The sequence below is a fragment of the Aquarana catesbeiana genome, linkage group LG05 (assembly GCF_042186555.1).
Source record: "Aquarana catesbeiana isolate 2022-GZ linkage group LG05, ASM4218655v1, whole genome shotgun sequence".
In the NCBI taxonomy this organism is placed as follows: Eukaryota; Metazoa; Chordata; class Amphibia; order Anura; family Ranidae; genus Aquarana; species Aquarana catesbeiana.
In genome coordinates, this window is record NC_133328.1 from 7,078,017 (window position 1) to 7,103,859 (window position 25,843).

Below are 25,843 nucleotides of genomic sequence, written 5' to 3' on the forward strand. Positions count from 1 at the left end.
TCCCGATTGGAAGAGTTTTGTCTCCTAAATGGAAAGGCTTCATCTCCCAAATAGAAGAGCTCCATCTTGGAATTGGAAGGGTTTCATCTCCTAAATTAAAGGGTTTTATCTCCCAAATGGAAGGGCTCCATCTCCCAGGCAGAAGGATTTCACCTCCAAAATGGAAGGGCTTCTTTTCCCAAGCAGAAGGACTTGATCTCCCAATATGAAGGGTTTTCATCTCCCACGTGGTAGGACTTTATATTCCAAATGAGAGGGCTTCATTTCCCAGACAGAAGGGAATAGAGAATTCTCAAAACATGCTGACCTTGACCTTGAACCCTGACAGTGGCCTTGACACTAAGCTAGATTGTGCCTTGAGCTAGCTATTTTATCTTTATTTAATAATATAATTTTTTTATTCCCACAGATTTTTTTTTTTACGTTCACATTTTTTTTCTGTGGCTAGGATACAATCTATTTTTTTCTCCATTCAGAGGAGAAAAGTATACAGGGGTGGATGTTACAGAGAGAGATCACTGTTATAGCCAATCAGTTTATCACTGCAATCATGTGATCAGGAACCGGTCCTCCCAGCTTCTGGTTATTAGTACGAGACCCGCAGTGCTGTTGGTAACAGTTCAGTCTCTGTACTGGAAGTACGCTATGGAGCCCACTTTCAGCATAAATGCAGGTATGCACGTATGCGGCACCTCAAACTTGTCTTGCATACACACTGTCACACAAACGTTGACCAACAATTAGGAACATAGTGACCTACTACGTGGTTTTTCATCTCTTTAGCGCCACCCTTTGTGCTCCTTCTGCTAATTTCGTGTTAGTAGAAGTTTGGAGAGTGTTGATTGGCGCTTTTCTTTTCGCATTTTTTCATTTTGTGCTTTTCAGTTCGTTTCTGAAAGGCCGTTCGTCAACCAGACATGTTACGGAATCGGAGGAGAGAACGTCTTATTTATTATTGGCCTTGGAGTTATTGCTTTGACATTATTTTTTTAGTTGAATAATAATGATTTGATTTGGTATATTTTCTATATTTTTGGATGTATAGAATGCACTTTTTGGTTAGGTTCTATTGGCAGATAGCATGTTCTTAATTTATTAATTTATTTTTTTAATGCACAAATAAAAAAAAAACAAAAACATAATATTATTCTTGATATCACTAGAAAAAAAAAGCCTTTGAAATTTCGTTTGCAATAACTCCATCAGTATCACCAGCAAAGCAGCTTCATTATTATCCCATTAAAGAAGAATGCGTTTGGAGATATCATAATTTGCCGCGTCACAAATGGTAATTCTCCATTACAAACGCGAGTTTACAAGACCGACCGCTTCTGCTTCCGAGCATGCGTGTTTGTACTTTTGGACTTTTGTCCGACTGACTTGTGTACACATGCTCGGAAAGTCCGACAACACACATTTGTTGGCGGAAAATCTGAGAACCTGCTAGCCAACATTTGTTGGCTGAAAGTCCGACAGCAATTGTCCGATGGAGCGTACACACGGTCGGACTTTCCGCCAACGAGCTCGCATCCAACATTTCAACATGTCGGAAAGTCTGATCGTGTGTACGGGGCATAAGACAAGATAAATACCATATTAGAAGAAAATAAGGTGAGACTTTACATGTACCTTACATGGTCTAATGAAAACACAAATCATAGAAATATATGTAAAAATCAACATGTCTTTATTCTTTACACACAGGTAATTGATTGTAAAAAAAAGTTCTAAAAGAACGAATTAACAGTTACAGTAAGGTTGTCCAGGGTGTTATCCCAACTGGAAAATCCGTGTACGTGGACTTACGCGTTTTGCGGGATAACCCGCTTCATCAGGGCCTCGGAATTATAACACAGATTATATATATATATACTGTAATGATATATAAACATATTATTAACACAAAAGTTCATATAGAAAACATAGACCAAGAAAAATATACACGTTCATTGTGTATTTCAACAATGTTAATAAATGATATCACATCTAATTTACATCACTTTTAACGAGCAGTTAATAAATCTACAAAATACATTCCAATAAAGCTTGTTATATGCACTATGGCACATTGTGGGAAAGAGAGAGAGAGAGAACAGAATGCACAGCTATAACAAAGTGCCCATATAGTCTATAATGTAACTAGTTCCTAAATTTGAAATATATACCAAAAAAAAGTTTTAAAAAAGGAGAAAAGAAAAAGCAAGAAAAATAAATACATACATTTAAAATACAGTGGAACCTTGGTTAACGAGTAACGCGGTTAACGAGCGTTTCGAAAGATGAGCAACTTTTTTTTAAAAATCTTGACTCGGTTTGCGAGTGTTGTCTCGCTAAAGGAGCAGAATTCAAGCTAATGGGGTGTGCAGTACCGCATTTGGCCAGAGGTGCGGGGGCGCCGGTGACACTCGTAACGGTTCAGAGCCGTTCAGAAATAGTCGGAATCACTCAGAAATACTCCGTTCCCGAGTGTTTTCCGAGCCTTTCCGAGGGTTTCCGAGTTCAGCCGAGCTGTAACCGAGTTTTTCTGAGGCTCTCTGGCCCGCCCCCCCACCTCTGGCCACATGCGGTATTGCATGCAATAGAAGTCAATGAGGAACGAATTATCTTCGTTTCCATTGACTTCTATGGGGAAACTCGCTTTGATATGCGAGTGCTTTGGATTACAAGCATTCTCCTGGAACTGATTATGCTCGTAATCCAAGGTTCCGCTGTACATAAATTTCTATGATTTTTGTTTTCATTATACCTTGCAAGGTAGATGTAAAGTCCCACCTTATTTTGTTCTAATATAATATATGTCTATTTTGGGATGGTACCTTAGTAAGGTCTAATTCTCTAACACTTGTCCCCCCCCCCCCCATACCTCTTTACTACATAAGACAATGTAAAAGCACCCGTGACCAACGGCAGTTCTGACAGCTCAGCACTAGAGGTGATCACTAGCCAGATAAGTCTTCCATAATGTAATGATATGCTGTACATACTAGCACATTATGGCTAAACTCTTCTGGGGGCCCAATTAAAAAAAAATGTTTGCAGAGGTTAAGTTCCACTTTAAGGAGAACTGCTCACTGATGTTGGATAATAACAATTAGTTCTGCTACATTGTATTACTTCTCACTAAAGGGATATTTCACTGTATATTTGTTTCTATATACGAGTGTTACATATGCATACTTTGTCCTATGTACTATATTAACAAATGATTGACATAGGTTTTCTTGGATCGTAGGTAAGTGACAACAAGTACAGGGAAGGATGAGAGTGATGGATCTCTCCCCAGAACAAATATTTCCATAGAGGACAGTGATGGCGGCAATCCAGGCATGTAGATGAAGCCAAGCATACATCATATAAATGTCAAACCTTCCCTGAGGACCAAGTGAGAGGAGAAATCCAAGTGAGAGGAAATATACAGGTAAGATTAGATGTCTGTACAGGGGTAGATGTCTGTGTGAGGGGAGATATGCAGGTGAAAGGAAATATCCATGTGAGTGGAGATATCAATGTGAGGGGAGATACCCAGATGAGAGTAGATATTCATGTGAGGGGTGATATCTAGGTGAAGGGAGATGTCCAGGTGAGGGGAGATATCCAGGTGAGAGGAGATATTCAGGTGAGGGGAGATATTCAGGTGAGCGGAGATATCGAGATGAGAGGAGATATACAGATGAAGGGATATTTTCAGGTGAGGGGACATATCCATGTAAGGGGAGATATCCAGGTGAGAGGAGATATCCAGGTGAGAGGAGATATCCAGGTGAGGGGAGATATGAAGGTGAGAGGAGATATCCAGGTGAGAGGAGATATGAAGGTGAGAGGAGATATCCAGGTGAGAGGAGATATGAAGGTGAGAGGAGATATCCAGGTGAAAGACAATATTCAGGTGAGGGGAGATATCCAGGTGAGAGGAGATATGAAGGTGAGAGGAGATATCCAGGTGAGAGGAGATATGAAGGTGAGAGGAGATATCTAGGTGAGGGGAGATATCAAGGTGAGGGGAGATATCCAGGTGAGAGGAGATATCTAGGTGAGGGGAGATATCAAGGTGAGGGGAGATATCAAGGTGAGAGGAGATATCCAGGTGAGGGGAGATATCCAGGTGAGGGGAGATATCCAGGTGAGAGGAGATATCAAGGTGAGAGGAGATATCCAGGTGAGGGGAGATATCCAGGTGAGGGGAGATATCCAGGTGAGAGGAGATATCTAGGTGAGGGGAGATATCCAGGTGAAAGACAATATTCAGGTGAGGGGAGATATCAATAAGAGGGGAGAATTTCAGGTAAGAGGAGATATCCAAGTGAGATTAGATATCCATGTCAGGGGAGATAACTAGGTATGAGGAGATATGTAGGTGAGAGGAGATATCCAGGTGAAGGGAAATATTCAGGTGAGAAGAGATAACCAGATAAGGAGAGATATCCAGGTGAAAGGAGATATTCATGTCAGGGGAGATATACAGGTGAGAGGAGATACAGTATGTAGGTGAGGGGAAATTTTCAGATGAGAAGAGATAATCAGGTAAGGGGAGATATCCAGGTGAAAGGAGAAATTCATGTCAGGGGAGATATCCAGATGAAGGGAAATATTCAGGTGAGAAGAGATAACCAGATAAGGGGAGCTATCCAGGTGAAAGGAGATATTCATGTCAGGGGAGATATACAGGTGAAGGGAAATATTCAGGTGAGATTAGATATTCAGGTGAGGGAAAATATTCAAGTGAAGGGAGATTTCCATGTTAGGGGAGATATCCAGGTGAATGGAGATATGTAGGTGAGGGGAGTTATCCAGGTGAGTGGAGATATGTAGGTGAGATATCCAGGTGAGTGGAGATATGTAGGTGAGGGGAGATATGTAGGTGAGGGGAGATATGTAGGTGAGGGGAGATATGTAGGTGAGGGGAGATATCCAGGTGAAGGGAAATATTCAGGTGAGAGGAGATAACCTGGTAAAGGGAAATATCCAGGTGAGGGGAGGTATTTATGTGAGAGGACATATCCAGGTTAGAGAAGATATTGAGGTGAGAGGAGATATTCATGTGCGGGGAGATATCAAGGTGAGAGCAGATATCAATGTGATGGGAGATGTTCAGGTGAAGGGAAATATCCATGTCAGGGGATATATACGGGTGAGTGGAGATATGTAGATGAGCGGGAAATATCCAGGTGAGAGGAGATAACCAGGTAAGAGGAGAAATCCAGGGGATAGCAGATATCCATATCAGAGGGAGATATCCAGGTAAGAGGAGATATCTAGGTGAGATTAGATATTCAGGTGAGAGGAAATAAACAGGTGAGAGGAGATATTCAGGCAAAGGGAAATATTCAGGTGAGAGGAGATGACCAGGTGAGAGGGGATATGTAGGTGAGGGAAGATATCCAGGTGAAGGGAAATATACAGGAGAGATGAGATAACCAGGTGAGAGGAGATATCTACAAGAGGGAGGATATCCAAGTGAGAGGAGATATTCATGTGAGGAGAGATATTCAGGTCAGATTAGATATTCATGTGAGGGGATATATTCATGTGAGGGGAGATATACAGATGAAGGTAGATAGCTATGTCAGGGGATATATCCAGGTGAAAGGCGATAGCTAGATGAGGGGAGGGGAGATATACGGATGAAAGGAGACAACTAGGTAAGAGGAAATATCCAGGTGAGGAGAGATATCTATGTGAGGGGAGATGCCCATTGAGGTATTTATGGGGGGGGGGGACAATAATGGTGCCATTGACAATATAGCAACTACATATAATACATACCAGCCTGGATGTCACACCACTTCCTCAAACTCAATCTATCCAAAACTGAGCTCATGATTTTTCCGCCCCCACGTGCCCCTTCCCCTGATCTCTCTGTCAAAATCAATAACACAACTATCTGCCTGTCCCCGCATGCCAAGGTCCTAGGTGTAATCCTGGACTCTGAACTATCCTTTCGGCCCCACATCCAAACACTTTCCAAATCTTGCCGCCTCAACCTCCACAACATCTCCAAAATACACCCCTTCCTAACCAATGACACCACAAAACTCCTACTTCACTCCCTGGTCATCTCTCACCTCGACTACTGCAACTCCCTCCTCACGGGATTACCTCTACATATTCTATCCCCCCTTCAGTCCATCATGAATGCTGCTACCAGGCTCATCCATCTTACCAACCGCTCAGTATCTGCTACTCCTCTCTGTCAATCCCTCCATTGGCTCCCGCTCACCCAACAAATTAAATTACAGAATTCTAATAACAACTTACAAAGCCATCCACAACTCGGCCCCCCGGCTACATCACTAACCTAGTCTTAAAACAATAACCTACTGGTCCCCTTCCTTCCTCTCAAGACCTCCAGCTCTCAAGTTCCCTCGTCACCTCCTCCCATCCTCGCCTCCAGGACTTTTCCCAAGCCTCTCCCATCCTCTGGAACACCTTACCCAAATCTGTCCGACTATCTCCTACTCTGCTTGCTTTCAGACAATCACTGAAAACCCTCCGCTTCAGAGAAGCCTATCCGGCCCCCCACCTAACAACTGTACTTTTACTTTCTCCATCAGCTCATCCCCCACACCTTTTGTATCACTTGACCTTCCCTCCTAGATTGTAAGCTCTAAGGAGCAGGACCCTCTGATCCCTCCTGTAGTGAATTGTATTGTAAGTGTACTGTCTGCCCTCATGTTGTAAAGAGCTGCACAAACTGTTGGCACTATATAAATCCTGTATAATAATAATAATAGTTGAGGAAATACGGTAATTTTTGTTCTAAATGTGGGGGGGGGGGCGTTTATCAAAACCGGATAATATTTTATACATAGACCTCCAAGTGTCACGTGTTGGAAAGGTTTTTGCGCTGTTACCTTTTCCTGTCTCTATGCCAAATATTATTTTAGTTAAAAAAGACACAACCCCCTCCTGTATGTTCTATGTTATCTCCACAAGGAAACTAGAATATAAAATTGTCCTCGTGTCTTTTTAGCCATCTCGGTGAAGCCAAAACCGAATCGTCATCACAAGATTTCCAGTGAAGCCGAGAGAGAACGAGAGGTAAGTTCCTCCGCCGCCCCGCAGGAGGGACATCTGAGTGTACGCAGCAATTTAATAGATTTGTATAGAAATAAAGGCATAAAAGCATTATATCTGGGGGGGGGGAGAAAGTATCGATCGCAGAGGATGGAATCGGGAAGGACATGTAAATCTGTATGTTTGAATTTTTTTCATTATCTGAATATTTTCATGCAGAGCTGCCTGTGTTGCTCTGAGATCTGCAAAATATAAAAAAAGGTGACACAAAGGCGTATAAAAAGTTTGCTGAACAAATGTGACATCCGCACAGCTCTGATGAAACCTGCCTTGTTCTGTCTAATGTAATTATCTCTTTGATTATAGATCTATTATCTCTGATCGTAAGCGCCAACTAGTGTCCATAATTTTGATATATATTTATTTGCACCTTATGTATGGATGATTTTTCACTGATTGCGAGTTTTACTAAATTGCTAGGAGGTTATGTTTTTAAATATTTGTGTGCCACCATGAACATGCTCTCACGTATATGATATACACTTCTTTCAGTATATTTACTTTTATTTTCTGGCTACTGGTATTTACCACGGTATTTGTTTTATTTTATGATTTCCATGATATCTTTGGTGTGATGTTTGACCTTTAGCCCTTTATTCACTTTTATGGCACATGCTTCTATATTGAGGATTAGCGCAGCATCACCCATTTATACTTAGTGGCCATAATGAGTTTTTTTTTTTTTTTGCTGATTAAGGTATTTTTAAAAGAGATGCCGTATTATGGCTACTAGATGAGGATTACAGTCACAGAAGATACTTATATTACACAGAACATGGCAAGTTTCATTGGAGCTGTACAGATGTCAGTCACATTCATTCAGCAAACTTTTTATACATAGACCCCAAATAGCAGCGCCATGGATTCTAGAGAGTTGGAAGCAACTTTTAAAATGATATCAACATGTTAAAGCTTATTTAAGATTTTACTGATTAGATTTACATCTCCTTTAACTGTAATTAGCAGAATGAAGATTCTAATTATCCTCTTCATCTGCGGACTGATAGACGTTACAATGACCACCGAATGCGTTGTGAGCCCAAACAGTAAGTACAACCTACCTACCCCTCCACCTACCCACCCTTCCACCTACCAATTCCTCCACCTACTTACCCCTCCACCTACCCCCCCTTACACCTACCCACCCCTCCACCTACCCACCCCTCCACCTACCCACCCCTCCACCTACCAATGCCTCCACCTACCCACCCCTCCACCTACCTACCCCTCCACCCACCTGCCGCCCACCTACCCACCCCTCCACCTATCTACCCCTCCACCTACCCACCCCTCCACCTACCTACCCCTCCACCTACCTACCCCTATGCCTACCAATCCCTCCACCTACCTACCCTTCCACCCCTCCACCTACCCGCCCCTCCACCTACCTACCCCTCCACCTACCCACCCTTCCACCTACCCGCCCCTCCACCTACCCGCCCCTCCACCTACCTGCCCCTCTACCTACCCGCCCCTCCACCTATTAATCCCCCCATGTAATTGTAAAACACAAGGAAGTGTGCAAATCTTGCAGAAGTGAATGGGATCCCGCTGTGCCAATTTGTATTACAATTGTCAGTTTGAGCACCCCAGGATCTGGTCTTGGGTCTCTGGCTTCTGCTGGGGTGTCAAAATGTAGTCATTCTTAAATGGGAAGGTGGTGGAGGACATGATTTTGGAGATGGGTTTCGGGGCAAATAAGCTCTATGCCCTAACACATGTAGCTGGGAGCCAGGAATATACTATTAACTTCACCAGGCCAGAGGGTCTTGACCTGTTCTGGGAGCAATATGAAGCTCATTGCAGGTCAAGACCCGAATGGGAAGGTCTGGCCCCAGTTGCAGTTTCACAGAGGTCAACAGTGAAAAAGATCACAATTATTCTCACTAATGAGAGCGTCCCTGCTTGAGATTTAACGGTCTGGTTAAAGAATTATGGTGAGGTTTTGACTAAGCCCAATAAAATCCTTGATGAACGTAACATCTGGATTGGTTGGTCGGTAAAAGTCAGGTTGGCCAGAGATGGGAATGTTGTCCATCACCTGCCCCTCAGTTTTTTTAGGGAGGGATAGGATGACTATTTTCTACCCTGGTCAGTCGAAGCTGTGTCACCGCTGTGGAGAAAAGGGGCATTTGAGCTCCTCCTGTTCAGCTTTGATATGTTCAGTGTGTCGGGGTCGGGGTCATATGGCCAAGAACTGCTCGAGATGATAAGGTGCAACCTGTGCCAGCGCCTTGGTCACCCCTACAGCCAGTGTCCTGAGGCCTGGCACAATATGGCGAAGGAGGTAATTGATGACCTGTTGAGGCTGGACAGGTTGGAGTGTGAGGCCCCTGGTGTGCCATCCTCCTCTGCGGTGACCGACTCCAATGGTCCTGTTCAGGATCCCTCCCAAATTCCTGTGGCCACCCCTCCTGTGTCCAATAAAACAAAGTGTAGCGCTAAAAGGTGAGAAGTGATGAAAAAATTATATATACATAGGTGTAATGAACACACTAATTAAACGTGTCTTATATTAACATAACAAAGTTCATTTTTGTAGTTCATATGTAAATAGGACCATTGGAGTCATATGTAAATAGGACCATTGGAGTCCTTAGCTGTGAAACCAGTGAAAAGAAACGTCACCAGAAAAAGTGAAAACAGTCTGGGCTATCTTGCCATAGATCAAATATTGTGGTGATGGTTAATAGCCATTCATAAAAAATAATAAAAGATGAAAAAACAGGGGTTCCAAAAATCCAACAAGATTATACAGAGTCCGCCTCAGTGTTTAAAATAAGAATATGTGAAATTCCCACAACCAGTGAAGTTGGAGGCTTACCGGAGGGTTTGAACCCGAAACAGCATATGCTGTAGGGGTCAAACCGACTTGTATTGCCCACCGGCAATAAGGGGAATCTTGACAATCAGGAGAAATAAGGGTCCCAGATACTCTCATGGAAATGTCCTCTCCGCACAGTTGGTCACATATCCCAGAGTGCAGCCCATGTAGAATGAAAAGATGGCCACATAGTGTGATTCCATAAACAAACTGAATTTATTAAAAAAGGAAATACACTTACATTTGAGAAGTTAAAAAGCGCTTGTGTATAAAAAGAAGGCGGCAGTGGAGTCCTCCCGACGCGTCTCGTCTACCAAGACTTCGTCCTGTGTCTGTAAGTATTCCTTCTGTATCTGTCTCTGTGTTCCCACAGCCTACTGTACCCGCTCCTCTTGTGTCAGAACCCTCCAAGCCTCCAAGTCTGTGCCCTCGAGTCAGTCAGCTCCTATGAGTCTTCCCCTCCTAAGTCTCCTAAGTCTGACTTAAAGGAAGCCCCCCCCACCAGGAGTGGTAGCGAGTACTAAAAAGGGTGCTTCTTTTTCCTCTGTAAAGAAGTCTTCTATGAAAACTTCTGAGAAAAAAGCAAGAGATGAGAGCATCTCTGAAGCTGACCTGCAGTACCTGGAGGAGAGAAGGAAGGTTGGGCGGCGGAAGAGGCAGGTAGTGAGGACAGAACGGGGACAGGAAGCTCCAGTGCCTGTCTCCAACCGTCATAGGCCCTCTAAGTTAGGTATTTCCTCATCTGGGGCTTCTTCTGAACAAAGTTCAGATTCAGAAATGCAGTTGGAGGCTTCTGGTGATGAGCAGCAGAGGGGAGCTAAGAAGCAAACCACCCAATAACCCAAATGGCGGTTCCCCCTCTGTTAAAAGTGGTGACAATAAATGTCGCCAGCATTAAGTCAGTAAGAGCTCGTTCTATGGCCTTCTTTTTGTTCAGCCAATTAGATGCTGAAATTTTATTTTTGCAAGAGACTAGGCTCACCTCCTTGGCAGATATTCATATGGCCAAGAGAGAGTGGAGGTATGGTCCATCTTACTGGTCTCTTGCGGCCGAGCCTTGTGGCGGTGTTGTTTAAAATCGGCACGGTAACTGTCCGGCGGGTTATTGGGGTGGAGATTGGGAGATGTATGGTTTTAGACGTCCTTGTGGGAGGGCAGGACCTGCGCCTAATTAATGTTTATGGGCCGCACACAAAGTGGGACATGTGAGTGCACAACACATACACACATTCAGTAGAACATGCCAGGCACACATTACACCCCCGATCCCCCCCGATCGCCCCCCCGATCCCCCCCAATCACCCCTCCCCACCCCCCCCCCCCGTCACACTGACACCAAGCAGTGTTTTTTTTTTTGTTTTTTTTTCTGATTACTGCATGGTGTCAGTTTGTGACAGTTAGAAGTGTTAGGACAGTTAGGGTTAGCCCCCTGTAGGTCTAGGATACCCCCCTAACCCCCCCTAATAAAGTTTTAACCCCTTGATCACCCCCTGTCGCCAGTGTCACTAAGCGATCGTTTTTCTGATCGCTTTGTTAGTGTCACTGGTGACGCTAGTTAGGGAGGTAAATATATAGGTTCGCCGTCAGCTTTTTATAGCGACAGGGACCCCCATATACTATCTTATAAATGTTTTAACCCCTTGATTGCCCCCTAGTTAACCCTTTCACCACTGATCACCGTATAACTGTTACGGGTGACGCTGGTTAGTTTGTTTATTTTTTATAGTGTCAGGGCACCCGCCGTTTATTACCGAATGAAGGTTTAGCCCCCTGATCGCCTGGCAGTGATATGCGTCGCCCCAGGCAGCGTCAGATTAGCGCCAGTACCGCTACCACCCACGCACGCAGCATACGCCTCCCTTAGTGATATAGTATCTGTACGGATCAATATCTGATCCGATCAGATCTATACTAGCGTCCCCAGCAGTTTAGGGTTCCCAAAAACGCAGTGTTAGCGGGATCAGCCCAGATACCTGCTAGCACCTGCATTTTGTCCCTCCGCCCGGCCCAGCCCAGCCCACCCAAGTGCAGTATCGATCGATCACTGTCACTTACAAAACACTAAAAGCATAACTGCAGCGTTCGCAGAGTCAGGCCTGATCCCTGCGATCGCTAACAGTTTTTTTGGTAGCGTTTTGGTGAACTGGCAAGCACCAGCAGCCTAGTACACCCCGGTCATAGTCAAACCAGCACTGCAGTACCACTTGGTGACGTGGCGAGTCCCATAAGTGCAGTTCAAGCTGGTGAGGTGGCAAGCACAAGTAGTGTCCCGCTGCCACCAAGAAGAAGACAAACACAGGCCCGTCGTGCCCATAATGCCCTTGCTGCTGCATTCACCAATCCTAATTGGGAACCCACCACTTCTGCAGCGCCCGTACTTCCCCCATTCACATCCCCAACCAAATGCAGTCGGCTACATGAGAGGCATTTTTATGTCCTCCCGAGTACCCCTACCCAACGAACCCCCCAAAAAAGATGTCGTGTCTGCAGCAAGCGCGGATTTTGGCGTGACACCCGCTATTATTGTCCCTCCTGTCCTGACAATCCTGGTCTTTGCATTGGTGAATGTTTTGAACGCTACCATTCACTAGTTGAGTATTAGCGTAGGGTACAGCACTGCACAGACTAGGCACACTTTCACAGGGTATCCCAAGATGCCATCGCATTTTGAGAGACCCGAACCTGGAACCGGTTACAGTTATAAAAGTTACAGTTACAAAAAAAAGTGTTTAAAAAAAAACACATACAAAAGTATAAAATAAAAAAAAATAGTTGTCGTTTTATTGTTCTCTCTCTCTCTATTCTCTCTATTGTTCTGCTCTTTTTTTACTGTGTTCTATTCTGCAATGTTTTATTGTTATTATGTTTTATCATGTTTGCTTTTCAGGTATGCAATTTTTTATACTTTACCGTTTACTTTACCGTTTACTCTGCTTTATTGTTAACCATTTTTTTGTCTTCAGGTACGCCATTCACGACTTTGAGTGGTTATACCAGAATGATGCCTGCAGGTTTAGGTATCATCTTGGTATCATTATTTTCATCCAGCGGTTGGCTTTCATGTAAAAGCAATCCTAGCGGCGAATTAGCCTCTAGACTGCTTTTACAAGCAGTGGGAGGGAATGCCCCTCCCCCCACCGTCTTCCGTGTTTTTCTCTGGCTCTCCTGTCTCAACAGGGAACCTGAGAATGCAGCCGGTGATTCAGCCAGCTGACCATAGAGCTGATCAGAGACCAGAGTGGCTCCAAACATCTCTATGGCCTAAGAAACCGGAAGCTACGAGCATTTTATGACTTAGATTTTGCCGGATGTAAACGGCGCAATTGGGAAATTGGGAAAGCATTTTATCACACCGATCTTGGTGTGGTCAGATGCTTTGAGGGCAGAGGAGAAATCTAGGGTCTAATAGACCCCAATTTTTTCAAAAAAGAGTACCTGTCACTACCTATTGCTATCATAGGGGATATTTACATTCCCTGAGATGACAATAAAAATGATTTAAAAAAAAAATGAAAGGAACAGTTTAAAAATAAGATAAAAAAGCAAAAAAATAATAAAGAAAAAAATAAATAAATAAAAAAAGCACCCCTGTCCCCCCTGCTCTCGTGCTAAGGCGAACGCAAGCGTCAGTCTGGCGTCAAATGTAAACAGCAATTGCACCATGCATGTGAGGTATCACCGCGAAGGTCAGATCGAGGGCAGTAATTTTAGCAGTAGACCTCCTCTGTAAATCTAAAGTGGTAACCTGTAAAGGCTTTTAAAGGCTTTTAAAAATGTATTTAGTTTGTCGCTACTGCACGTTTGTGTGCAATTTTAAAGCATGTCATGTTTGGTATCCATGTACTCGGCCTAAGGTCATCTTTTTTATTTCATCAAACATTTGGGCAATATAGTGTGTTTTAGTGCATTAAAATTTAAAAAAGTGTGTTTTTTCCCCAAAAAATGCATTTGAAAAATCGCTGCGCAAATACTGTGTGAAAAAAAAAAATGAAACACCCACCATTTAAATCTGTAGGGCATTTGCTTTAAAAAAATATATAATGTTTGGGGGTTCAAAGTAATTTTCTTGCAAAAAAAAATAATTTTTTCATGTAATCAAAAAGTGTCAGAAAGGGCTTTGTCTTCAAGTGGTTAGAAGAGTGGGTGATGTGTGACATAAGCTTCTAAATGTTGTGCATAAAATGCCAGGACAGTTCAAAACCCCCCCAAATGACCCCATTTTGGAAAGTAGACACCCCAAGCTATTTGCTGAGAGGCATGTCGAGTCCATGGAATATTTTATATTGTGACACAAGTTGCGGGAAAGAGACAATTTTATTTATTTATTTTTTTTTGCACAAAGTTGTCGCTAAATGATATATTGCTCAAACATGCCGTGGGAATATGTGAAATTACACCCCAAAATACATTCTGTTGCTTCTCCTGAGTATGGTGATACCACATGTGTGGGACTTTTTGGGAGCCTAGCCGCGTACGGGACCCCGAAAACCAAGCACCGCCTTCAGGCTTTCTAAGGGCGTAAATATTTGATTTCACTCTTCACTGCCTATCACAGTTTCGGAGGCCATGGAATGCCCAGGTGGCAAAAAAAACCCTTAAATGACCCCATTTGGAAAGTAGACACCCCAAGCTATTTGCTGAGCGGTATAGTGAGTATTTTGCAGACCTCACTTTTTGTCACAAAGTTTTGAAAATTGAAAAAAGAAAAAAAAAATCTTTTCTTGTCTTTCTTCATTTTCAAAAACAAATGAGAGCTGCAAAATACTCACCATGCCTTTCAGCAAATAGCTTGGGGTGTCTACTTTCCAAAATGGGGTCATTTGGGGGGGGTTTGTGCCACCTGGGCATTCCATGGCCTCCGAAACTGTGATAGGCAGTGAAGAGTGAAATCAAAAATTTACACCCTTAGAAATCCTGAAGGCGGTGATTGGTTTTCGGGGCCCCGTATGCGGCTAGGCTCCTAAAAAGTCCCACACATGTGGTATCCCCATACTCAGGAGAAGCAGCTAAATGTATTTTGGGGTGCAATTCCACATATGCCCATGGCATGTTTGAGCAATATATCATTTAGTGACAACTTTGTGCAAAAAAAAAAAATTTGTCACTTTCCCGCAACTTGTGTCAAAATATAAAATATTCCATGGACTCAACATGCCTCAAAGCAAATAGCTTGGGGTGTCTACTTTCCAAAATGGGGTCATTTGGGGGGGTTTTATGCCATCTGGGCATTTTATGGCCTTCAAAACTGTGATAGGTAGTGAGGAGTAAAATCAAAAATTTACGCCCTTAGAAATCCTGAAGGCAGTGATTGGTTTTCGGGGCCCCGTACGCGGCTAGGCTCCCAAAAAGTCCCACACATGTATCATTTAGTGACAACTTTTTGTAATTTTTTTTTTTTTTGTCATTATTCAATCACTTGGGACAAAAAAAATGAATATTCAATGGGCTCAACATGCCTCTCAGCAATTTCCTTGGGGTGTCTACTTTCCAAAATGGGGTCACTTGTGGGGGTTTTGTACTGCCCTGCCATTTTAGCACCTCAAGAAATGACATAGGCAGTCATAAATTAAAAGCTGTGTAAATTCTAGAAAATGTACCTTAGTTTGTAGGCGCTATAACTTTTGCGCAAACCAATAAATATACACTTATTGACATTTTTTTTACCAAAGACATGTGGCCGAATACATTTTGGCCTAAATGTATGACTAAAATTGAGTTTATTGGATTTTTTTTAGAACAAAAAGTAGAAAATATCATTTTTTTTCAAAATTTTCGGTCTTTTTCCATGTATAGCGCAAAAAATAAAAACGGCAGAGGTGATCAAATCCCATCAAAAGAAAGCTCTATTTGTGGGAAGAAAAGGACGCAAATTTAGTTTGGGTACAGCATTGCATGACCGCGCAATTAGCAGTTAAAGCGACGCAGTGCCAAATTGTAAAAAGTGCTCTGGTCAGGAAGGGGGTAAATCCTTCCGGGGCTGAAGTGGTTAAATAGTATGGTTAGGGATGCTGGTCTTGTGGATGTGCATATTAAGCACCTCCCGGATGACACCGGGTTCACCTTTCATCGAGGTAATAGTCAGAGTAGGATAGATAGGTTTTTTTTGGTTTTTTTTGAAGGAGACCTCTGCTTTCTCGCCCCCAGTGGTGCAGGCAGTAGAGTTCTCTGATCCCTGTATGCTATCTGTGGTCCTGAATGCTTCAGACGCCCCTCAGAGTGGTAAGGGCATCTGGAGATTGAATTCGACTCTACTCGATTAAGAACATGTTAGACAATCCTTTGAGGAATTTTTTCAGGCACAGGTGACCATTCTGGACTTTTGTAGCAGCAAGGCTGAGTGGTGGGAGCTGACCAAAAAGAGGATCGCTGGATTCTTCAGGGGCCTAACCAATAGAAAACAGTTTAATAAATACATGACCTACCAGCGTTTATGGAGGAAGCTGGATATTCTTGTCTCGAGAGGAGGAGATCCTGGGGCAATCTCCGAAGTGAAACTCCTTCTCAGGAAGTGTCGATAATGATGGCGGCTGGTCAGCAAGTGGTTAAAGGAGAATTGTACACACAAAAAAAAAAAAAAAAGATTGGTTAAATCCACAAGTGCTTTTTTACCACTACTATTCATTTATATTGGCTTTTGGAACAAATAAGGAGGAAAGAGGAACTCTGCCCCAAATCAGGGACAGTCCCTCCAAATCAGAGACAGTTGGGAGTTATGATTGTGGGAGGGACCCAGCAGGCTCCACCCATTACAGGCTGCCTGCAGAAAGCTACAGGAAGGGGCGGAGACAAGACCATTCCACCTGCACAAGGAGAGAGAGCAGCAGTGAGCGGTCTTTATTACAGGAAGTCTCACACTGGATTCCTGCACAGATCTGGAAGAAATACACAAAGATCACCAAGATTCAGGAAGAATACACATGACTCTTCTGTTTAGACGATATATACTTGTCCCAAACTTCAGCTTTCATTTTTCAGTTTTTATGTGCTTGGGAGCAGCCATATTAATTCAGTACGTATGCAAGCACTGCTTCTACCTCCATCCCACATCGACATGGGGGCAGGGTGCCTTGCAGAAGGGTGGGAATGGCTTTGCCCTTCCCCCGTGCAAGGTGTCACCCCAGTGTCCGGGGCATGTGGCCTGGTATGGTTAGGGAGGGGGGGATGCACACCATATTTTTTTATTGGGCTGCTCCTAAAAATCCTTTCCAGACCTCCATCTTTTCTACCTTTTTATTTTTTTGGGGGGGAGAGGCTCCGTGTCATTTCTTTTTTTTTTTCACAGGATCCTCCTTAACCCCCTAACGCCGTCCGTGCACAAATATGCCCCACTGGACCAGGCTTTTTTCTGTGGGACCGTATAAATGCGTATCTCCCTTTGTGCTGGGAGCGCGCCGCATGGCAAATGAAAAAATATGATAATAAGTATCACGCATGGACGTGCACAACAGACTTCTTTTGGACGAAACATGTTAGATGGAGTCTGTTTTACACACTGACATCTGTGGCTGCCATCTCCTGGTGAGCAGTGGCTTCTATGATCAGGGGTGTTGTAGCCAAGATCTGTTGGTGCTTGTGAGATTAGCTCGTTAGACGCCAATCCTTTATCTGCATCCTCGCTAGTAAAGAGAGAGGAAAAGTATCTTGATGCAGCCCCAGGCTCATACATGCTGAGGGAAATATACCTCTGTATGTAAGCTTTTTACTCTGGAAAGCCTTTTGTCAGTGATGGGTGTGACAGACCCGACTGGGACAGGGGCTTTTGGAGAGGACTGTAGGGTGGCCTCATGCCTACTGACTATGGGCCCTGGCTTTTGAGAGAGCACTACTCTTTGGAAGGTGTGTGCATGGGGGACCCTTGGAGTGGTCTTGCTTCGGATTCAGGTCCATGTCTCCCTGAAACACACAGATTTGGGACCTTTGTGCCCAAACTAGCAATGACTGCTTTAGACTATGAGACTCAGAGTAGATGTTAATATGATTGTCTCTAAAACAACCTGATATTGGGGTCTCCTTCTATAATCTGTGTATTGTTACGTATGTCTCTCCCATTGTGTGCCTCCTAGGTGTAACAAAGTCCCAGGCCCGTTTAGGCCTAATGGTGACCTCCAGAGTTAGGGAGAGCTGACATCCTTCAGTGTAGAGTGAATTACAAGGCATGGTGGGTGTAATGCAAGATGAACAGGTGGAAGCCAGACACTTTTTGAATGCAGAGATTTATTGTCTCTTAAACAGAACTGGTTAGGGCCAGGACACCCTTAGGTAGGTGCAATGTTAATTGGCAGACTCCGAGACTTCTATAGGTAGACAGCTATACAGGTGAAGGCCTCCAGCCGGACACCACTTCTGTATAGGTAGGACCGCTGTCTCCTATGGCAACAATCTAGTAGCTGTTACTAACGGTAAAGGTATTCAACTATCTGCAACATGAACAGTTTTCTTTACCCCACACTCACTCACTGTGGGTCTTCACTGTAGCACTCAGTATCTTCCTCAAGCTTCACCCCCGCTTCCCTGCTGGGTCCCTGGCTTGGCACTCAGATACTCTTCAAGCTTCACCCCTGCTGACACGCTAGGTCCCTGGCTTGGCACTCCACATGCGTCACCTCTGCTTTTCCCACTTCTTCACAATCCCCGGCTGGGGAGAAGTCTGCTCTGGTGCTGTCCTCAGCTCACTTACTGTGATCTCCGGTAGTAAGGTGGATGGTTCCTTAGTGGCGACAGCTTCCCCTCTAGCTCCAACCACAAATGGTTCCCCGGCCGGCAGAACCGTTACTTCTGGTTGGACTACAAGCCCGCAGTCCCAACCCTACACTGCTTTTGGATAGGCCCTCAGACAGCCCAGCAGCCAGATGCCCCCAGTATAGGCCTAAGGCTTACGGCCTAACAGCCCAGGGCAACATAACACACGTCCACCCAGACAGTCATCCAGGTGGCACAGAATCCCGATCACCTGACTCCACCCAAATAAATAGGCTCTCCCAGCAGGCCAAAGGAGCCAAGAAAATACCTGCCCATTGGCTGAGACACCCCACTCATTCCTAATATGTCCTTGCAATGCCCTTGTCTTATCTTATGTCACCAGATACCCGGCCACCTAGCGACAGAAGAGAGAAGTGCAGCAATTCCAGAATTAGGGCAAAATCAACTGACCTCCTAACAATTGGTCTAGGCAACTATCACTTGGCAAATAAATTTAATAGCAACCCTGCCTAAACATCAGGGCACTACATAGGTGTGAATTACCATTGTTAAGTGAGTCACCTTTTATTTCTGTCTGTCTGCTCATCTCTTGGAGATGTGATTAATATTGTGTCCATTTTACCTTGTTATTGAACCATTGTGTATCCAGGGTTGTAGACTGGTGCCGAACGTTCTGAGTCACCTAGGCTTGTCTAGATGGCTAGTTGTTTAATTAGCTTACTGTGTACGTTTATGTTGGCTGTTTCTTAGCTATGTTAATTATATTACTGTTTACCGTTTGCATTGTTATGCTAATATCCCCAAGAAATTAATGTCCTCCGGGGGAGTATAAAGTATGTGTCTGAGTTTTAATAAAGAGAGTTCCAGTTTGCACCTAAGCTAGTGCCGTCTAATCCTTGGGTGCAATTCTCAGCTATAATACCTGGTTCTTGGGTCCAGACTGGAGGAAGCTGTATCTTGACAGAAGCACCCAAGCTGGGTGCTGGATGCTGGATGGTTCCGTCACAATGGGCTTGCACATAAAGATCACTGCTGCATTGTGATGAAGCACATGGGGGTTCTACTTTTCTAGTTTTGCACAATTTGTTTTCTGTAAGTTGAACTGGATGGACTTGTGTCTTTTTTCAACAAGACTAACTATGTAACGTCTTTTCATTTTAGACATCAACCTGGGTCTTTATGGGAGGGTCTGCCAGAGCTCCACCTTCCCCATCATCCCGCGCCCTGGGCCAGAGAAGGGAGTGGATGGCATTTCTGAGACAAACAATACAATATCCCCATGTGTCATTACTAACCTGGAGTCCCAACCCTGGTTTACCCTGGACTTGGAAGAGAGTTACTTCATTGGTTTAGTGAGGCTCGTGCTGAGAACAGACGACTGCTGGGATTGTATGAATGACGTCCAGATCCAAATTGGTGATTCTCCAGACCGCAACAACCCAGTGTAAGTCCATAACAACTTTATCTGTAATCCATCTCCACTCCTAAAAATGCTAACAATCAGACACTAAGATCCCATTAATACTTACATAGTGTATGTGTTAATACCTGCATAGGTATGAAGGAGCCTTAGAAAAAATACTGACTACGGAACAGATTGGAAAAGATGACTTTATGGTATAGACCATACAAGTATTGGGCATTGAATTTCTACTATATAGCATTACCCCCATAGGGGCTGCTGGAGTTTTAATGGGCTCTCCTACCTTCCTAATGGTGATGTGCCCTGTAGCTGCACCCAAGAAACTCACCGACCCACCAATGGTGACATACAGAAAGACTTCAGATCCTTCAATCCTTTTCTTGCAATCCATAGCTTAAGTTGTCTTAGAGTCAGAGAGAGAGAGCGAGTTAGAGGTACAGGATACCCAAGGAAAGCAGCAATATCCTGCTGCACAACAGGGCTGCTCACTTCCAGTGTCTTCTCACCTCGTTTACAGGTCTGCTTTAGGACTCTTTATGCCTCTGCCACAGATTAGTGTAGATTGCATAGGTCCAGATGGATGGCTTTATTCTAGTTTCAGCCTCTGCAACAGGCCAGGTTAGGACACTCTAGTTCAGTGGCCTTCAAACTATGGCCTGTGGGCCACATCCAGCCCAACAGTGCTACTCACTTCCATTGTCTTCTCACCTCCTCCACAGGTCTGCTTTAGGACTCTTTATGCCTCTGCCACAGGCTAGTGTCGATTCCATAGGTCCAGATGGATGGCTTTATTCTAGTTTCAGCCTCTGCAACAGGCCAGGTCAGGACACTCTAGTTCAGTGGTCTTCAAACTATGGCCTGTGGGCCACATCCAGCCCAATACATCATTTTAATATGGCCCACGGCAAACCTGGATGACTGGCAGTGGATGAGCCTTGATGTGTATTCTAATATGGGGACCGGCACATCCTCTACTAGTCAGCCAGGTGCTCCTGGGTGTAATGGGGGGGGGGGGGTAGCTGTGCTGGGAACTTCTAGATGGAAGGTTAACTCTAATGGCACTCTGCTGGGCCTGCAAATGTTTGCGAAATATACAATGTGGCCCTTGTACTAAAAAGTTTGGGGACCCCTGCTCTAGGTCCAGCTAGGAGGACAAAAAACATTCTTCACCTCTCATCCTCCCCAGGTAGCAGGCTAGCAGCAAAGGAAGAAAGAACCTTTCTAGAAGGTCAGTTTTGAATATTTATCCTCTTTCTCAACCATCATTGGAATAGACACCTCCCTCACTGATTAGCGAAGAAAGAATAAATATCCAATAGATTTTATCTTCTCACGCCGACTCAGCCTTTCTCAACCTGCAGTATTTCCATTGAGATACCCTTGAAATAAGTTTCTGGTCTCGGGACCCAACTCCCAACTATCCTGGAATGGGTAGGCTAAATCCCAGAGCCCCGTGCTGGAACTGATCCGCGCAGCCGGCGGGAGGGAGAGAAGGAGATCCGGCTGCTCTGCAGGGGATCCATTCTAATATATGTACCCTGCCGCCCCCAAAATTCCCTCTCCCAACACAAATCCCCTCCTCCAGCCTCCTTGTGGTGCCCGCCCCCTCCCCCCACATCACATAATACCACAGTGCCCAGGGCGGCCACCCCTCCTGCCCACCCCTCGTCCCAGGCCCTGATTGAATGTACCCCAAAAAACAGGGTTCCTTGAATTTTTTTTATGAAATGTTGGCAACCATGGTATATGAAGGGGCTACAACCTCATGATAATATGTACATGTGGAACATCAAGCATTGAAAAACTTCCCAGAAGAGCTTACAATCTAAAAGTGACCGATCCATGGAATGTACTGTAATACGGCAGCATATTGCGATTTTTTTTTTTTTATAATGTATCTTAACAGTGACAATATTTCTCCCACAGATGTGCCACCGTCACAAATGTCTCGCGGTCAAAGCCCCTCCTGTCATTCTTCTGCAACGGGATGCAGGGACGCTACGTGACGCTTATCCACGCCGGCCACTCGGGGATCATATCCTTCTGTGAAGTCAAGGTGTATCAGCAACTACCAGGACAGCAGCCATAAACGAACAATCCAGGAGAGTTAAAGGGCAGCGCCAACACAACTGCTTTATAAAGATACCTAAAGTCAAACTTCTATTTTTTTTTTTTAAGTTTAGGATGGAGGGGTGCAAGAACCCCCGTCACTCTTTGCATCCCCTTTGGGGAAATTCGCCTTCCAATTGGGTCCCGCTGGGATCAAAAGTTAGAGAAAATCCAAAATTTGACACCAGATCAGGAATAAAGGGGGCATTGTGTTCCTAAGAGGAGATTTATCTCACTTCCTGTTGTGTCTACAGGACAGGAAGTGAAGGGAAATCTCTCCTATAAGTCACATATTAAAAAAAAAAAAAAAACTACGGGGGTAGTGCATTTCCTACTCCATTCAAAACTAAAATTAAAATTTTGGCTTTAGATTCACTTTATAATCTCTCTAATCTGCAAAAAACGATGTAATCTAATCTGTAAAGTGTTTTTCATTCACTGCCTCTGCTCCACCTATGGTGCTTGCGCACACTCTTCAGAGCCTACAGTGCTGCAGACCCCGCCTCCAGCCTGACACTGCCCCGCCTCCACTCTGAAAATGCCCCGCCTCCAGCCAGATACACTTTGGAGGATGATTCAGTAAAACTGGAGAGTGCAAAATCTGGTGCAGCTCCGCCAAGAAACCAATCAGCTTCCAGGTTTTAGTGGTTGTAAACCCTCCACTACAACTTTTGCTCTTTGCAATCTATATAGCACAGGCAGTTGATCGCTGCCTGTGCAAGATCACTCACTGTTTTTGTTGCGATAGAAATCGTCCTTCAATGTCCAGTGACGCCAGCCGCGCTTGCGCGTTGCGTATATCGTTTAACGGCACACAATGTGTGCCGTTTCTGTCTCCTCTGCATGCCGGGTCATTATCTTACACTGGGAACGGCACTGAGGGAAGCCTCGCGATCCTGCACTCTGATCCTCTCCTTTGGCAATCGAACTAGAGGCTTGGTTTCGACGCTATGGCGCATGCGCGAGATTTGGACGCTGAGACAAAGTAAGGGCGGAAATGACATCCACAAATGATTCAACAAGCAGGAGTAAGAATGGCGTGGCCAATACCCACAGAAGACACTAAATACTAAATAAGCGAAGTAAGGTATTTACAACCCCATTTTTGACACATTTTAATGTGTGTGGCTTTGCAATCATTTACAGCATATATATATATATATATATATATATATATATATATATATATATATATATATATATATATATATATATATATATAATTATATATTATATATATATATATATATATATAGACCTCGTAAATTTTTTCTTTAAAAAAAAAAAATATATATTATTTTTATATATATATATATATATATATATATATATATATATATATATATATATATATATATATATATATATATATATATATATATATATATATATATAATTTTTTTTTTTTTTTTTTTTTTTTAAAGAAAAAATTTACGAGGTCTACTTCCTCTTTAAATAGAAAGTAATAATAACAATATGGGATTTTATAGTGACAAAATATATAAATACAGCGCTCACAAACAAAGACCCATGATAGGTGACAAAAACATATAGTCCATATAAAGAAAGTGTTTCACAACAAAAAATTAGGCATGTGCAATTCGTTTCATTCCAAATTAGTTTTTTAACGAATTTAGACAATTTCGTTAATTCGGAAAATTTGTAAATTCGTTAATTCATACATTCGTGAATTTGGAAATCTGTAAATTCGGAAATCTGAAATAATAATTAACTAATAATAACTTAACTACTATTACTAGTAACTATTAAATTATAGGTATTGTAATTTCCTTTCAAATTTGGCTGTCAGTGAACGTAACAAGTACAAATTTATCTGAAGGTTACGAATTATCCGAAATAACGAATGCCGCATCTAAATGAATGGAACGTAATGAATTAATAATAATAAATAACAATAATAATATTTAAAAAACTTTTTTATTATTATTATTTATTATTAATTTGTTCCGTTCCATTCGTTTAGATGCGGGATTCGTTATTTTGGATAATGCATAACTTTGGATAAATTTGTATTTGTTACGTTCACTAACAGCCAAATTTGAAAGGAAATTACAATACCTATAATTTAATAGTTAGTTACTATTTCAGATTTTCGAATTTTTGGGTTTTTGGATTTTCACATTTCGAATTTACAAATGTATGAATTTACAAATGTACGAATTTACGAATGTACGAATTTACAAATGTATGAATTTACGAATTGCGATCATAACGAATGACCTGAAAAACAAAAAAAAAAAATAAATAAACTAATGAAACGAAAACGAAAATGAACAAATTTTTAGGCTGTGTACATGTCTACTAAATACAATCCATATAAAACTAAAAAGCTGCTTCACAACTAATGTGAGAAATCGCAGGGAATGCTACACATCTGGTGTGCAAAAAGTGCAGAGAAAAATGTTGCAGAAAAATATTTTCAGGCGTACCAAGGCACCCCCACTTGTGTCCCCACTCACCAAATCACAATGACACCCAGCTTTTCAGTCTGTGGGAGTCAATAAGACTTAGAACGATAGCCAGAGAACGACACAGGATGGCAGGTTCACTGATGAGATGATAAACGATCCTTTCAACGTAAATCCTCAGCCATACAAAACAGGTACCCAAAAAGGAAGAAAAAAGGGGGACCAATAGTGAAGTATGCTAAGAAAGCAAATTTATTGCGCTAAAAAGGTTATACTTACAAAAGTACATTAAAAACAGGCATTGAAATTGTAAGAAGATGCAGCAAACACCATTGGGGGGCTTTCCTACGAGACCAGAAGTGATGTCACGTCAGTGCATTTCGCCCTCCCACAGGGCATCGTCAAAGGACCTGGGGCCATGTGGGAGCCCGAAATTCACCTAAACTGTTTAAGTACATAACATAGATACATCTCGGTCAAAGTATATTCACATACAAAGCGTTGTCATGATAGTATTCCCAACATGTTTCGCCTGTCATGGCTTCTTCAGGGGATATTGGTGACCACTATTAGTGTGTAAACCAAAATAGATGATAATCAATTAGGACCTTGTCCACAGAAAAACAGATAAGTGGCTTTAACCAGGAGGGTCCAGAGGTCAATACCATACCTTCATACTCCATCTACAGTTCAGTCTTTGACTATCTGCTATCTGTCCTGGACTCAGATATTAGGCGCCCCCTTGTGTTTGTTTTATCTTAATACACATCCTGGTCTTTCTGTGTCTCCTGCGGTCACACCACTTATCTGTTTTTTCTTTGGACATGGTCCTAATTGATTATCATCTATTTTGGTTTACACACTAACAGTGGTCACCAATATCCCCTGAAGAAGCTGTGACAGGCGAAACATGTTGGGAATACTATCATGATAACGCTTTGTATATGAATATACTTTGACCAAATTGTATCTATGTTATGTACTTTTTAACAGATTTTAATCATGTATACCAATAAAATGTTATTTTTTTTTAATTTTGCATGGCACCTATAAAATCCAATATTGTTACTATTACTTTCCATGTGATAATCTAGGGATGTGGTGCATATATATTGAATCACTTACCCACACTTCACTGTCAAAGCTTAATTGAACAAGCTGAAGATGAAAGCTGATTGGTTACCGTGCACAGCTGCTCCAGATTCCGAGTGCTCCAATTTTTGTAAACCTTTCCCTTTGTCTTTCTATATGAACTGTTTGTTTATCCAAAAGCCAAAACTTTGT

The 25,843-nt window shown here is 43.0% G+C and overlaps 1 protein-coding gene across 2 annotated transcripts; it reads left to right on the top strand.

The window, feature by feature from the left end:
• Positions 1-3,336: 3,336 nt before the first annotated feature.
• LOC141144059 (pentraxin fusion protein-like) lies at positions 3,337-23,313 on the top strand. 2 transcript variants are annotated; one of them, XM_073629417.1, is made up of 5 exons: positions 3,337-3,418; positions 6,971-7,038; positions 8,041-8,120; positions 19,760-20,042; positions 21,948-23,313. In XM_073629417.1, exons 3-5 carry the CDS (start codon positions 8,042-8,044, stop codon positions 22,108-22,110), a joined length of 525 nt encoding a protein of 174 aa, XP_073485518.1. In that variant the 5' UTR covers positions 3,337-3,418; positions 6,971-7,038; position 8,041; the 3' UTR covers positions 22,111-23,313. The 2 variants fall into 2 exon arrangements, with proteins under 2 accessions (XP_073485518.1, XP_073485517.1); XM_073629416.1 differs by having other exon boundaries at positions 3,341-3,418; positions 8,038-8,120.
• The last annotated feature ends 2,530 nt before the right edge of the window (positions 23,314-25,843 follow it).

Bases quoted from the DNA above. Each gene is read 5' to 3' on its own strand.
- LOC141144059 (XM_073629417.1), top strand. From the start codon at position 8,042: ATGAAGATTCTAATTATCCTCTTCATCTGCGGACTGATAGACGTTACA. The intron at 8,121-19,759 runs GTAAGTACAACC...TTTTCATTTTAG, and splicing joins ATGCGTTGTGAGCCCAAACA to ACATCAACCTGGGTCTTTAT. The intron at 20,043-21,947 runs GTAAGTCCATAA...TTTCTCCCACAG, and splicing joins CCAGACCGCAACAACCCAGT to ATGTGCCACCGTCACAAATG.